This window comes from Kryptolebias marmoratus, linkage group LG10 (assembly GCF_001649575.2).
Source record: "Kryptolebias marmoratus isolate JLee-2015 linkage group LG10, ASM164957v2, whole genome shotgun sequence".
Classification (NCBI taxonomy): Eukaryota; Metazoa; Chordata; class Actinopteri; order Cyprinodontiformes; family Rivulidae; genus Kryptolebias; species Kryptolebias marmoratus.
In genome coordinates, this window is record NC_051439.1 from 11,345,756 (window position 1) to 11,361,881 (window position 16,126).

The 16,126-nt window shown below is 41.3% G+C and overlaps 1 protein-coding gene across 2 annotated transcripts; it reads left to right on the forward strand.

Moving 5' to 3' along the window:
* Window positions 1–135: 135 nt before the first annotated feature.
* mtfr1l (mitochondrial fission regulator 1-like) lies at window positions 136–5,125 on the forward strand. Of its 2 annotated transcripts, none has more exons than XM_017409797.3 (7): window positions 136–285; window positions 1,275–1,354; window positions 1,500–1,607; window positions 1,685–1,794; window positions 2,148–2,359; window positions 3,122–3,506; window positions 3,597–5,125. In XM_017409797.3, the coding sequence occupies exons 2-7, from the start codon at window positions 1,340–1,342 to the stop codon at window positions 3,712–3,714; spliced, it is 948 nt and encodes a 315-aa protein (XP_017265286.1). In that variant the 5' UTR covers window positions 136–285; window positions 1,275–1,339; the 3' UTR covers window positions 3,715–5,125. The 2 variants fall into 2 exon arrangements, with proteins under 2 accessions (XP_017265286.1, XP_017265295.1); XM_017409806.3 differs by having other exon boundaries at window positions 167–285; window positions 1,221–1,354.
* The last annotated feature ends 11,001 nt before the right edge of the window (window positions 5,126–16,126 follow it).

Consider the following 16,126-nt stretch of genomic DNA (forward strand, 5'->3'; position numbering starts at 1 on the left):
ATTGATTATTTTATGCTCGTGCTGCATACTTCCCCCAAAATTAACTGTGTACGCTTTGTATTTGTTGTGTGCACTGTGTATGACGTTTGAAGAAATTTAATTCTCACATTTTTTTCTGTAACTTCGTTCGGTACCGCTCATCTTCACCTTTAGGGGGCGCTCCTCGACCCGGCGCTCCAGCCAATCAGATCACAGGACGATGAGCGTCAACAGTGTGAAAGACGACAAGGGGAAGAGTCAGTAACTCAAGTGTTTTAACTTTCTAGGGTTCCATTTTAATCTACGGTAAGTTACACTTATTCGGCGCTAAAAAGAGTTTGGAAAGATAAGCAAAACATGCGGTTTGATGTTGGTGGAAAATGAACAATGGAGGGTCAAACCGAGGGCCATTTTTGTAGTTGACGCTAAAGCTAACAGACGCTCCCTCTGTGTACTACGCTCGTTGCTAAGCTAGTTATCACAGATACCGGCTACTGGTAAGCTGGAGGGTTCATGAAGTATTTGCATCAGGGTTTGTTTGTTTTTTCATATGGAGAATCATTTCCTATCTATCCTCAGAAATACAGGTCACTGCGGGGTGCAGCGCGACCATAATCCGTGGATACGGAGCAGCTAGCTAGTAGCTTCGTTAGCAATTGATTTTTACGGCTCTTTCCGTGTTGATTTAACGATTAAAAACTTGAAAATAGTTGACTCATTAAGCTTGTTGGAGTTAGGTTTGTTTTTTTTCTATAAATTGTAATATTATACAGAATAAGCCAATAAACATAAAGCATTTTAGCATATATGCTGTTGTGAAGTGATCATTTCTGACAATATGAAACATACTGTTCGTGTTTGTACAGGCAGCAGGGGTTAGGTAGTCCTCAAAACTTCAGTTTTTACAAAACTGGATTATATTTAGTAGAAATAACAAAAATGTGTGCTCTGGAAATAAGTGAGGAAAAGCTAGTTTATAATCATCTGTGGTTTGAGCAATTTTAGCCCCATTCTCAAACATTTGGGACTTAATAAACATAAAAAAACATTTATTATACTAAAGACAAAATTTCAGGTGCTGAAATCGAACACGTCTGAGATGTCTTGAAAATGTTCAGGCAAGAGCATCTAAAAAAAACGGAAATCTGTGTAAAACAAGATGCCTTTTTAGGTTGTGATAAACATCATGACGAAGAGCTCATAACCTTTTCTCCTCTACTAATTACTCGTTTTAATCTAAGGAATCGGTACACAGACTAACATGCCATCTGTTTACTGAACTGCTCCGTCTTCAGACAACTCCAGGCACCAAACACTGGTGTGCATCTCATCCGGCGAATGAACGTGACCCACCGCCATAATGGAAACGGAAGCAGTAAGTTTCTCATTTAAGTGTTGCTTTACACCACTGTTTGTTTGTCACTGAATATTATGCACAGGGCTGTTCAGGTAGAGAAAACCATGATGTAAAGCAAGGAAAGCCTACCAGGGGTGCATGTTGTGGTGTTGTGTTTTTGCAGGAAGTTATTCCCATCTGGCAGAATAAGCCTCATGGATCGACCCGCAGCGTTGTGAGAAGAATAGGTTCGACTCTTCCGCTCAAACCTCCACAACGAGCGCGTTTCCAGGTACATTAACCATCCTGGTTTTAACAACAAATCTGCTGCTGAAAAAACAATAATGACAGGTGATTTTTGTGTATTAGGAGCTGCCTGGTTTGCCCTCTCTTCGGCCCATGGACGGCCCTTCAGTCCCGTCTTTAGCGGACATAGCCTGGATTGTTGCAGATGAAGAGGAGACGTATGCCAGAGTCAGGTATGTCTGCTCCAGGGGAGAGGTGTAAAGGTTGTGGAGCAGTCCAAAATCACTCATCTTTCAGCATTTACCTTTGCTCTTGCGTTTCATTTCATTAAATGTTCATGGGTAACTTACAAGAATACCAAACGGTGTCGCTGAACTGATTCAGAGATGTGATATTACAGTTCTGTGGTATTTTTGTGGTAAAATACTAATGAAAACTGAGATTTTAACATTTTAAAAACCAGGAATTAGTGCAGTGGGATAGTCAGAACTTAGAAATTGCCTTTGTCACCAGAGACATTCAACACAATAATAAAAAAAGGCTAAAAGTTGCTGTTTGGTGACTCCAATCGCTCTTGTGTTTTTAGGAGTGACGCGCGCCCCTTGAAACACGAATGGCGGCCCACGCCACTCCTGGTGCTCCATAGGAACTCCTCTGTGCCCAACTTCCGCCGTGAGGGTAAGAGGATGGAGGGGCTCAGGAAGCCCGGGGTGACGGCCCTCAATCGCACCACCGCCCTGCAGGACGAGCTCAGCAAACTCCGGGCTCAGATCGCCAAGATTGTCTCAAACGATACAGGTTGGTAACTCGAGCAGACAAGAGCATGGTCTGTCAGTAAATGAGGGATCGCTCTGATGAGCTGTCCAAAGTACTTTAATGGTATTTATAGGTTATTATCTCTTTTTTATTTAGTTTTAATTAAAACAATGTCTAATTGCAGTTGAAACCAGTGTTTTTGCTTTGACAAAGCATCCCTATTTTATCTAAAAATTGAATAAATATTGAATATTTCTTTCTAAATAGTGATGTAATAATATATATGCATCCTCCATTCTGCAAAGCGACGTTATGACGTCCTTTGCTGTTGGTTTGAAAATGAAACCTTGCAGCAGTGAAATGAAATTTAAACTTTAATTAAAAAGACTAATACTTGTAAAGTAATCAGAGCCATTTTGATTTAAGGTTGCTTTATTGGTGTATTTTTAACCGAGTCAGTGTCTTCATGTGACCGTTTGTCTTTCTGCCAAGTCAGCTGACCTGAATCTCTTTAAGCTCTCTGGTACTGAGGTGACTTGGCACCAGTTTGTAGGTCAGTGGCTAAAGATTATCTCTGTGCCGCTCTGTGGCAGTCGGATCATCACATGTTGACCAAAACAGACACAAAGTGTCACGTGTGTTGTGTTTCTACTGAAACAGATCGGCTTAAAAAAAAAATCTCAGGGAATTTACAGGTTTGGTCTTTTTTACCCAACATGAGGAGGGATGTGTGTCGAACTTCGCTCTGTTTACGCAAAAAAAAAATAAATCAAATTTCTAATTTTTTTAAATCTTTTGTTTCAGGCTCCAACCCCCTGACCCCGGATCTGCTCTCCCCAGACGACACAACCATGAGTTTCTCCATGGCGCCGTTCGAGACCGCTTCCTACCAGCCGGCCACCGCGGCTCCGGCGTCCTTCGTCATCAGCGACGTCACGGAGGAGGAGGAGGAAGAAGAGGAGGAGATAGAGGAAGACGAGAAGGATGTCGTTTCTATCGTGTCAGAGCTGGTCCCCGACCCTCTGCCGCCCGTCTCCATGACGGCGTCGGCGACCTTCGACCTGGACAGGCCCAGCATGGACTTCCGGGAGGCCGAGGAGGACACGGTGTCCCTGTCCAAGTCCACCAGTTTCGCTGACGTTATGGACATCCTGAAGGACATGAACAAAATGAAAATGAGCAAAGACAGGTGAGAGTCGCTGCTGTAAGAAAACCCACAAACACTACTATTTTTTTTTTAACATTTTAGTGACAAATGTGTGTTTGTGGTCCGCTTTAGGTATACTAGAGGCTGCACGTCGCTCAGAGAGGAGGACTCGGCTACTCTGATATCAGAAGCTTTGAGGAAAAAGTTCGTCCTGCAGAAAGAAGATACCGCTACTGTGAGAAGGAAATAGCAAGTTCAATTATTAGTCGTAAAAACCCGATCCTGCTGCTCCACGTAAGTCGAGAGAAAAGTGTAGAGTTTCGGTTGCTTTTTTAAAAATTTGTTAGAACTACGTACCCATGGATCTTCAGTTTCAGTATCTGTCTGCCAGAGTCAGAAGAAAAAAGAAAGCCTCTCTTGTCCCAGACGTTTAAAATCAAAATCCACAGAGGTGGAGCGGTCTGAGGCCGAACAGACAAGTTGAAACACGTCACCGTGTTTCTTCCCTCAGCAGACGTTTTAATCCCAGTTTCTCAGTCCAAGTAAATCTGCGATTTTTCATTTAAAAGAATAAGGTTGACGTTCAAGCCATAGTTCCTTTAGGGTTTGGACTTTAATTAAATAAGTTTCTTTTTAAGAGTTTTGTTGTCTTTTTTTCATTTTGTTTTCTGTCACACAGACAACTCGAACAAACTTGAACATATTCTGTGTAGAGACGAAACGGCGTACAAGCAGAGACGCGCCGTAGCTTTTTACAAGGAAAACAACCCTCAGTTTGTTGCTTTTAACTTCAGCATTTCTGCACCGAGTGCGCAGTCGTGCATGGGATCATCCGCCTCTTTTGCCTGTTCTTTTTTTAAATTTTATTTTGTAACATAAATACGGATGTAATCGAGTGAAAAGATTCAAATGTAAAACCCAAACTGAAAAGGAGTGAGTGTTTTTTTGTTTTGTTTTAGTCATGTGGTTTAGGAGTGAGCTGTGTGTCGTGTAAGTCACCCATCGTTGTTCTCAACAAACACAGGCTTGTACGAATCGTTTCAAAACACACATTCCCCCTTCACGTCAAATCTGCTGACGGTTCAAGTCGAGTGTAAACCAAGGCAGCGGCAAAGCAATTCTTTTGTTTGGCGAAGAATCTAAATTGTGTCGTTCTTTATTCTGTTTTAACCAAACGTTAGGTTAAATCTGTGCGAGTCAAAATTATAAGGATTAATATTCCAGTAGTCACCTTAGAGGAAATCCTGTTTGTGTCTGCAAGCCTAATTTCATTCCTTAGTCGTTCCAAGTGCCACAGGTTTGATGCTGAGAAGCCTTTATAAAGGGAAATACTTACAGGTTTATGGAGTTTAGAGCATTTTTCTCGCTAGACACCTTTCACTTATTCATTCTCTTGCGTGACGAAGCGACGAGGAGCAGATACGATACGTGTGTTGAACCATACAGGTCGCGTCTCAGTAGCGGAGATAAAAGACGCCACGCTACCTGCCGCGTCATCGAAGGGGAACTGGTTGTTTTTTTTTACTTTGGCTGTAGTTTTGCGTGAGTGTATCTTTTGTAGAACTGAGCCCTCCTTCAGCACCACCTGTGTGTGTGTGTGTGTGTGTTTGTTTTTGTTATGCAAATACCTGTAAATAAAAAGATGTGCAGATGTTTTGAAATTGTCTTTTAAGTGACCAGCGTGCGTTGACAAAATGCTACCACACGGGGGCAGCGCAAGCAAAGAAAACAAGTCATTGTTTGTTTTGTTTTTTTAAATTTGATTTTATTTTTTACCTTCAAATAAAGTGACGTTTTTCCTCTTCCGTGCAAAGGTTACTGTAGATGTGACTCCTAAACTCTGTTGTGTTTTAACCTCATTAGTAAACTTCAAATGATGAGGGACAGAATAGGAGGAAGAAATCTGGTTCATCTTGCAGCTAATTAGGTTAATTAGTAACAGGTCAGGAACATGATTGGGTCTAAAACCAGCGAGCCTCCAGAGAGGCTTTGGGAAGCAGTGATGTGGGCTTCAGGAAGGATTGTTTGGGCTGTTCAACAAGCCTAAATCTGCACGGAGAAGCTCAGACGGCTTCCACATCTGCACATGAAGGACTTACAGCATATATTTATGCTCCATGTTTGTCCTTTTTTCTTTATGGAAGGCTTAGGATCACGGTGTCAAACAGCACTCTGTGTATATTTGCAGCAGCGTGGATCTGTAGCAAAACAAAAGGGTTAAACTGAGCTGTCGGATCATGAGACATTAATTCCAGCGAAGGTGCAAAAAAACTTAAAAAAAACGGTTCCAGACATTTTGAGGCTTGTTAAAAGATAAAACAATTTTCTTCCAACTAATAAAAATATTATTATTATTGTTTTGAAATCGGCATTCTGTCTTCATTTTTAATATTTGCTTGTTTTTTTGTTCACAGCCCTCAGCTGATTCAGCGTTCACGCTCGTTTCCCTGTTTGTTTGGGGGGGAGGGTTTGCAGTCTTTTTCACAGACTTGGTGATATTTCAGCTGTTCTTATATCACAACATCCAGCTGGTTCAGGAGACGGGCGCCTGTGTGTTTTTACAACTTTTATACTTTTTAAGATATTCAACTTCTTTTGCAAACATTTCCCCTTAATATTAGAACAATATTTTTTTAATTCTCTTTGAAATCTGCTTCAGCAAACTTGCACTATTTCTGTCTCCTTGAGCTACTTTTAGCTGTCATTCTGTTTTTAACATTATCCATTCGCTGCTTTTAGCTTCTAGCTGGTCTTTTGTTACTTTTAGCTTTTAGGCAGCGTTTTGCTTCTTTTTCCTTTCAGCTTTAACAACTCACTTTCATCAAAGCCATTCAGCACTCAGCATATTTCACAAAAAATGTGAATTTTCCAGTTTTCTTAACTATTAAAATCTGTTTAGCTGTAACTCAGTGAAACATATGATGCATACATGACTTGCGTTTTAAAAAACTGTATGTTTAAAACTCGTACTTTCATTTCAGAACAAAATGGTTACGTAACATTCAAAGAAGATACTTTTATCTTTTGTGTAAATCCTTGTTATTGGGCTTCTGAGTGCGAGACAAAAGCAAAAAAAAGGACGAGACTTCACACCTGTCTAAATGCAAACAAACGTTTGTTTTTCTCCAAACAGTCGTAGTCTGATAAGAACTACAGACTCGTCACACGCACCATGTGAGCTCATAATTTCCAGGATTATAGTTAACCCACATTCTCTCCCCCCCCCCCCCCCATTTCCTGTGCTTTCCCAGGATGAGCCGGCCCCTCTGTGACTCTCAGTCTATTTTCCGAGCGAGTCCTTGGCCTACTTTGTCCCCCCGCTCACCTCCACGGATCCATCTACCTATTTTAGCTGCAGGAAGACGTCTGTGGAGGGCTCGGCTAATGGGGCTTCGCGGCGAACACAGAAAGCCTCTCAGTTCAAAGTGACATTGGCACATTTCTCCTCACCGCAGCACTTGTTGGAGTACTTTTGAAAAAGCAGGCTAAGGCCCTCCTTTGAGTGAGATGTTGCTGAGAGATTCTTTGGGAACAAAACAAGATGAGAGAACCTCAAGCTTTTTCCCTTTTAGAGACTCCCCAGGCAAGGTTTAGATATTTACTGACCTCGACCTCTGAGGTACTCGAATGGGAAATGTGGAGAAAGCTTTGAAGTGACTACTTGAAATAAGGAGTCAACCTAAAGACGAGCCTCTTTCAGCTCCTGGGTGAAATCCCACGAACATCTCGCTCTCAGTCCCAACAGGTGGAGCGTCGGCCAGCGTCGCCTCTCCATCTTGATCACCTCAGACCTGTCCATCAGTGTCCCCTCCAGGTCCCCAGAGCTCCTCACCAGGAGCCCCGTCTCCCATGCGTCCCAGTCATCTGTTACCTGATCAGAGGAAATGCTTTTGTGGTGAGAGACCTCATTTGACAGGGGCTTTTTTAGGCTTTTTTTGCTTTTGATTAATCTGCCTGACACCTGAGCCAAGCCCTGCTGCGGCGGCGAGGATGCGAGCTGTGGCTGAGTAGAAACAGACCGGGGTGGGGGGGAAGACGGATGATTCCTGCAGCCATCGGTCTCAGAGCTCAAGTGTAACACAGCGTGTGGCAGGAGGCGACGGCTAATGGTGGAAATGCCTCATTTGTGGCCCGCTGCAGAAAGTCCTGCGTTAGCATTACTCTTTCAAAGTAAAACTACTGAGCCTGGAGTTTACTCGACACAAACTAAAGTTCCTTATTTCTTTGGAAATAATCAGTACTGAAGGCGAATCATGGGAGGAAATACTCAGGGATGAAGTATTTCAGTGTCCACGTTTACAAAATGGCTCAAACTAACAACACAGACAGTTTTAAACCACAAAAAGTTGGGTTTTTTTTTTAGAAAAGACAGACGCCAACGTGCAAAAAATCAACCAGAAAAACACTCATTTTGTGATTTTTAAGTCACAAAATGTTGTCAAGGATCACAAAGAGACTGGAAAATGATGAAGCAAACAACAAGGAAAAGGGACGCAAATCAACAACAAAACACACACACAACTCACACACACACACACACCCTCAAATGACTACAAATAAACAGAGACCAGAAAGAGATTGAAAACAAAGCTTTAGCTGTCAGTTTGTGCGTCTTTTTCTTGAATAATAGTGGGTGTTTGACATATTTGTGCTCAGAAGCCTGTTGTTTACTTGGTCTCTGCAAAACGTCCAAAAAAATCTTTAATCAGATTTTTTTTAACCTATAGCTGAAGATGAGCACGTTTGAGGAGCGTATCTTTAAAGGGACAATCCAACGAGGACATCTTTTGGACAAATAAATGCGTTTATAATTTGAATTCTGGCTGCTGTTGTACCTGTGTCGTAAAGCTATTTATGTTTTTTTATAGGAAAAATGTTTTTTCTGGACTGAACGACGTCCAGCTTTGCAAAGCCCAAAGGAAATACCAAAGACTGAGATTTATAATGATCGAAACAGCTTCCAAATTCACCCTGTCCTTCTCGTCAGCCATGCAAGTTTGGGTTCAGAACTGCTCCCTTTATCTTCACGTGACTGCAGGGTTTTAGAGTTTTGTTGTTGTTTGTTTTTAACCCTGACAGCTTTATATTATGTGAAGCACAAACAGCTTCTGCTCAGCTTCTGCTGATCCGACGGGGTCACGACCTTTCAGCCCAGAGGCCAACAAATGGAGAGAGAAAACGGAGCGGGTTTCGTGCGTTCGTCTGCTCGGAAGGGCCCGTCCTCCAGCGTTGTATTGTAGCAACAACCGGCCGAATGAAGCCGAGTGGACGACAAGGGTCCGGGGGAAACACAAAAGCTGCATCTGCTGCTCCCAGCCGCCCACCCTTCCCCAGCGGTCTCCCACGCTTCCCTCCACTCCTCCTCGTCCCACTGCTGCGTCATGGAGACACAAAAACCTCACACTTCTGACTCACAATGGCGACAGCTCCACACGAGTGCCCACAGCTCAATTGAATTCACTCCGCCGTTTCTATTTTCGGCCCGCCTGAAGAGTTTGGGCCTCATCAGCGGGTTTGCCCTTTAAAGATGATTGCTTTGTGATGCAGAGTAAATTGTGCCCCCGTAAGTGGAGCCGCGCACGGCGTTTTTCCTCGCTCTCAGTGTAGACAGCGTTGTCGCAGGCGATGGAAGATCTCTTTAAAAAGGCGGCCTGGAAGCCCCACAGCTCCGAGAAACTGATACCAGCTCGACTGTGAGCCCCACATGCAACTGTGGCCTAAACGTGGCCGTCTTCCATAAATCATGAGGTTTCTTTATTTAAAAAAAAAAAAGAAAGAAAATCACAGAGATCTGAGTCCCCCCAGCAGCTCCTTCTGTTTCAATTAATTACTCCATTCAAGCTGCTTTTGCACGAACCGAACCAGGAAGCACTTTGGATCGAGTTTTTTGTTCGTTTCAGATGTGCTTATGTTTTCTTTAACTTTACTGGTTTTAAAAACTGAAGTGGAATTTGAAACATTTGTCCTGTAAATGACGTATTAAGATCTTTTAAGGGGGAGGAAAAGAGAAATCTTTCAATTAGATTCGAGAGCTTCTCCCAAGATGGCGTCTTGAAAAGGCCACCTGGCCTCAAGCTGGATTTCATAAAGATTTTCGAGCTCTCATAAATTACATTTATTTTTGCTCTGAGAAGACAGTACCTGTCCCGTTTTGATCAAGTTGTGGCACCGTGACGAACTACTCATGTCTCCTGCTGGTGTTTAAGTGAATATGATAATAAAAGCACAAATTCAGTTCAGTTTTTATGAAGTTTTTCCCGTCAAACGGTTAATAAATGAGCAATTGGATCCACAAAGACAAGCTGTGGTTTTGCGTTTGCTCACTCTGCCAATCGGAACAAATGTCTTATTAGGATTAACTTCATTAAGTCATTTTAAAGAGTCAGGTTAGTTAAATTTATAACTATTTGTCTGGAATCTCAAATCTTTAGCAATCTAATATTAATGATCTTAAACGTGGAGCTGCAACCAGAGGAAAAAAATGGTCCAAGTTTATTGTATAAGGACCGAGTTTGCTTCTAAGGATGTCTTCTTCTGAGCTGAAGGGCTCATCGGGGAATCTCCCTCATATGTGAAATGTCTTCAAATATCAGGGAAAAGTGGGAAAACTTGCCAATGAAAGGAAAAACAGGAACAGAGCTGGCTAACTCTGGCTCTCGGAGATGCTGGTTTGGTAGCCAATGAGAGCCGAGCTCGCCACGTTTGACGGGGATTAACAGCACGGCTGGAACGCATCTTTAATAATCCCGATTCAGCTGTTCCCAGAGTATAAATAAAATATGTCCCTTCAGGCCAGCTTTATGAATGAAAGAACAGCGGACGTGCAGGGTTTGTTTAGACAAAGCGTGCGTTTATCTAAGAATTATTTTTGTGCTGTAAACATAACATTTAATATCTTTGCTGGTAACAACACATGTTCGAGATATGGAGCAAGAATGAACTGATCCGGAAGTTATTTTTGTTTCCAAATGCTTACTTTGAGCCTTTTCCTTCACTCATTATACTCCTGGTATTGTTCACTTGAATTAAAAAACACAGAAGTGTAATCCCACTAATAATGGATCATTTAATATTTTGAACTGTGTTTTATCTGCTTTAAATCAGCTCGCAGGATTCTTCAGGCCGAGTCGCACGTCCATCTTCAAGGAGCGGCTCCCATCCGTCCCCTTTGCAGGACTCAAAGGAGGGGGACATTTGTCCACAGGGCTGTCCAGCTCCTTAACTCCCCACCCCTTGGTGTGGAGCTCCACTGACATTCAGCCAATTAAGAACTGCACACGACACTTCCTGAAATCCATGTTTTTCAAAATCTTTTATTGCATCTTTTTATACTTTTATACTGTTATCTCTGTTTCTTACAAGACAAATTTAACACAAAGCTTTAAAACTCTTAGGAAGCAACGACTGCGTTTATCTTTATGTGTGTGGAGCTATTTTCTACATCTTCAAATTTCCCCTAGGGGACGAAGAAAGTTGTTTGAATTGAAGTTGAAACTAGCCCTCAAACAACCAGTTTTTCAAAAAGCACATGTTAAATTTAATGTTAATGTTACTGTAGGAAGAAATAAGAGACACAGACGTGAAGTGAAGTTCTAAAGCCAATATTAGGGAAAGTATTAAAGAAAACCAACCTCTGAAATGAGGATCCTTTAGCTACGGGCCGGCGTGTTTGTTAAATCAAATAAAGTGTCGACAGAATTCTGAAAAAATCTAAACATTAACACTCTAACATCGACCGCCGTCCAGTGAGGAACATTTAATACCATTCAGCTAAAAATTACACCTCCGAGCTGTGAGATCCTGTGAGGTGCTGAAGATTTATGAATCAGCACAGACAGATGAGGCAAAGTTTAAAAACCCCCTTTCGGTGTTACAGAACCGAAGAAGCGCGCCTGTTTCCGAGTACTTTTCTTAGTCACTTTGCCTTTGCATTCCTTCTTGAAAATATCTGTTTCTATTTATTAAACGGGGGTTTAAGTGTCCCGATGAGTCCGGCCGCTCGGCATCCAGCTGAGCCTCCGGAGTGTTTAGTATTTGGTCCAGGAATTACTCCCAGCCGCTTGATTTTACTGTTTTAATGAATCAAATGAAACACATGCTTAGCTTTACAGATAATCACAACCCAGGTTTCCTAAGTTTCCAACTTTCAGAGGTAAATTCCAGCTTTTTAAAATAGTGGACTCACAAATTCCCCTGTTCTACATGATTTTAATTAACTTAAAAAAGACTAAAAACTGAAAATAATAAAAAATAAACATGAGGATATGTAGCAGAGTAAAACCTTCAGCAACAAGAAGTCTCTCCTGGGTTCAATGTGAGTTAAACTGAGAGGTTCTACAGAGAAAATACACCTTTAAGGGACTCTCTGCTTAAAATAATTAAAACACCTTTGTTTTAATGGACCCCGAAGGGTAAAACTACAACTTAAGGGAGCTCCACCTGTAACCAATTCCTCCATCAGCATCACTCCATCCCCAAACATCTAAAACACAGCAGCGCAGACACATAAACAACAGATAAGAGCCGTTTTTATGACCTGCAGCACATATTTTCATTGTGTTGCTCTTGCTTTCGGGCTTTTTGACAGTACCTTCTTTCAACTATTTGACCTTCCTTAAAGTTGTTTAAAAGATATTAGTACTTCTTAGATTTCTTTCTAGTAATTAGGCTGCTGGTTTATTTTAGGAAAGAAAATATCCAGGAATTTTTTTATTAAACGAGAAAAAAAAACAAGATTTACAATTACCTCAGAGGAGCAGCTCCTGGGAATCGTAATGCCGTAAGGCCATTTGAAAACAAAATAAAATGAAAACTGGAATTCATCATGATTAAAAAAAATATATTTAAGATCATTGCCAATCTTCCCAAATGTGGACATACCAGAAAGTTTGTCTTGAGCTCAGACCATTCAGTCCTCAGAAAAACTGCAAGCGCTCCGAGAGCTGCAGTCTTTACAGGCCGCAGGATGTTAAAGTTCATGACTTGACTGAAGGGCACACATAGCTGGGACTCATAAAGCTGCATCTCCAAGAACCGCAACGATATTTAAGAAAAAGGGGAGCGGGATGGCCACGATGTGGCATGTTTGGAGAAAATCAAACGTCGCATATCAGCACAAACACCTTATAGCAGCTGTTAAACACGGTAGTGGAGGGTTGATGATATGGGCTTGGTTTGCGGCCACCAGAACCGGAAGCCTTGCTGTCATTGAGCTGATTACAAACTCTGTAAATCAGAGTTTTCTCAAATCAAACTTGAGCTCGGTGTTAGTGCTGCTAAAGGAACAGCTACAAGATATTGTTAAATGGATCAGAACACCAGTCAGACAAAACATCCTGACCCCTGACAGGTGAAGAAGAACTGAGGGAAATGAAATAATAATGTTATCGTGCAGCAAAGATCTTTGGTTTGAGTAAAAATTAAGACATTGCTGTAAAACGTCATGCAGAGAATTATTTATCATTTAACCCTATTGCAAATGTTTATTCTTATTATTACTATTTCTGGAAAGAGAAATCTTTCTCTCTCTCTCTCTCTCTCTCTCTCTCTCTCTCTCACACACACACACACACACACGCACTTTCTATATTTCTTGCTCTCATTACTTTGTTGTACCCAGCAGAGATCAGTCCAGGAGGGGCTCATAATAAGGGAGCTAATTAGCCTTGGTTCTTGGGGAATCCATTCGCCATCACTGTAAGACATACTGGGATGTGTGTGTGGGTGTGTGTGTTTGTGGGTTGTATAATGTCAGGCTAGGTCAGTGGTAATTGCTAACATTTCCAGCTTTGCTTTGAGCTGAGGACACAGAGAATATCTGATGTTCACTTTCAGACGACAGACATTAAAGGGACATTTCAACATTTACTAATAACCTCATCAAAACAGAAGTCTGGATTTTTCACGCCCACCTTCAAATTATTTCCATTCTTTACATTTTTTTTTGTTGTTCACCCTGAAACCCTTCCAGGTAACAGAACCTCAACAAAAGTACTGCTGATAGAGCTTTGTTGTGTTAGATAATAAAAATCTTGTTACGCAAAAGAAGCTCAATTGATAATTTTCCATCTTCATTGTGTTTCAACAGATTTTTGATCATTTGTTGGAAAGAATCCCGATGAGAAATACATGAACGCTTGATAAGCAACCTGTCAGCTGTTTATTTGGGCCTTGAATGGGACGACAGGGATTACATAAACCAGCGCTCAGGTTTTCTTGGCACCTGAAGCGTGAGACAAGAGGCTGGAGTCCCAGAGTGACTTGGTGACATGTTCAGTTTCCTACAGGAGCCGAGATCCCAGCTGAAAGAAGAAAACATGAGCTAAACTTTGGTAAATACAAAAGATACAATAAAAAGTAGACCCGAGGCAGAACTTTTGACATGTTGAAGGGAGTTTAAGTTGTCTAAATCAGTGGTTCTCACACTTTAAAGCTCCCAGTCCACAAAATAATAAAGGTACAGACTTGTGACCTTAAATATTACTGGTAAAAGAATATAAATACTGCTAATAACCCAAATAACTAAAGGCATAATGCTAAAACAAACAACCAGTATAGTGGTAATAAAAGGACAGACAAAGAGAAAATTTAAATAGTAAACTGTGGGAGGTTTATTGTTCTGCAGTGATGTGTAAGCTCATGGGTGTTTCCGTCAAAATAATTAAAGAAATTAGTTATTTGGACATCATCAGTTACTTATACTTTCACTAAAGTAGGCTCTTACTTGTTTCATAATCATTTAAAATGAAAAATAAGTAAATAAATACTTCCACTTCTGGTTCCTGAACCTTAAAGGATGCTAGTAATCCCACTACATGTTGTAATAATGATGTAATGTAGTTTACTGTAACTCCAGCACTGGACGATCAAACAAGTGGCTTATTAAAGGAGATGATGGCAATCTTTGTGTGTAAATCCTGTATATGACACATCAGGTCACTGGGTGACCTCCCACCCTCATTTGGCTCGTCACAGCCCACGGTGGGGGTCTGACCCATCCCCCCACTCACCAACTTTGGGAAACACTGGTTTAATTAAATACGGATAAACAGTGCAGCTGGTGTGATGAACAGTATGTAAGGTGTTAAAATCTTAACTGCTGCCACAGCTCTGATACGCTGCCAAATCGGCTGATGGGTTTTTATCACCCAGTGTGTCGAAGGCGAAGCAATAATGTTTTTGCCTCTGTGCCGTTTTGCGAAATATCTCTTGAACCGCGAGACATATTTCAGTAAATCTCACTAGATGGACGTCTACAGCTGATTAACTTTTAGATTCAATCCCATTCGAGGTGGCCACCACAGATAGGCGACCTCAGGGAACACAAAAATGGCTACAACTCAGTCAATTTTACAGACATTGAGCTCAAATGTGGCGTGGTAGTCGCTGAGATTCATCCCCGACGTGTATATTCTGAGCATGAACACATGGAGATGTGGCTGTGGAAGCCATTGTGAGATAAATCTTTGCCATGAATATGAGCAAGATGCAACAGACATTAAAAAATGAATGGAAGGGTGGACTGCCAGGAAATACTTCATACTTCATTGTTCTCAGAGGACTGTTCTCCTGATTTTGGGGTTTTCAGCCTCAGCTGCATTTAGAGTTTTAGTGTTGATTAGCACAGGAAGCTCACAATATTTGGTATCCACTAACACATTAGTGCTGCCGTTAAGTAGGTGAGCACACTAAAGTTAGCGCTGAACTCAGAGCTGTGAGGTCTAAATGTATTAGTTTATGTAATGATTCATTTTATGAAGAAAATGTAACAGTCAGCTGTAGCCAGGTGTAGAAAATTAGTATTCTTTTGTCCTGTTGGTATCTATATAACCAAATGTAGTTACTTTGACACATTGATGCACAGAAGGAGGTTTCTCATGGAAACATTAATTAAGTCAGCAACAGTTTAGACATCTGCAGATCTCTGGCTGCAGTGACAACTTTTTTTTCTCTCTCTAAGCAGCACATTCCTGTGTGAAACTATTAAACATTCAGCGAGGCATTAAAACAGTCACAGGCATTTACAGTTCTGTGGTAACAGCCGGTAAAAATACACATGGCCATTAAACACAGTTAGTTATCATCAATAGCAGCTTCTGCTTTGAATAAAAACATTACTGAATACATAATGAATGTTACCATTTGTGATGGAATAACGTTTAAAATGATAAAGAATTAAAGTGTTTATTTATGGTGTATTGCTGGAGGCTAAACCAAGCAGCCTGATAAGAAAAGCTGAGAAATTCTTGAGAAATTTGTTGAAAAAGATGCAAGAAAATTGAAGAATATTAAGGAAATGCCGGCTTTGGAGCAACATCCCATAAAAATGTTTGCCTGGACGGACGCGGCTGCACGTTATCTGCATAAATACTTGAACAGAGTTTAACAGATGTGTCATCTGGTGGTTGTGTAAACATCTCGTACTACTATACAGCAGAACAAACTAAAGCAGCTGCTTCTGAGTCTTGCCATATTTAAATCATTTAGTAGAGAACCACACGTGGTTCTGATATATATATAGAATAATACAGAAAAAGGAACGAAAAATGGAGGATGAAACTGCATGACTTGGCTCTTTGTTTTGGCTTAATGAAACCTTCCATTTGAACTAATTAACCCCCATCACTCCAGCCTGCTGCCCTGTCCACCCTCATCGCTCCATC

Coding starts and splice junctions, on each gene's coding strand:
- mtfr1l (XM_017409797.3), top strand. Junction 1,795..2,147: donor GAGACGTATGCCAGAGTCAG/GTATGTCTGCTC, acceptor TTGTGTTTTTAG/GAGTGACGCGCGCCCCTTGA. Junction 3,507..3,596: donor ATGAAAATGAGCAAAGACAG/GTGAGAGTCGCT, acceptor GGTCCGCTTTAG/GTATACTAGAGGCTGCACGT.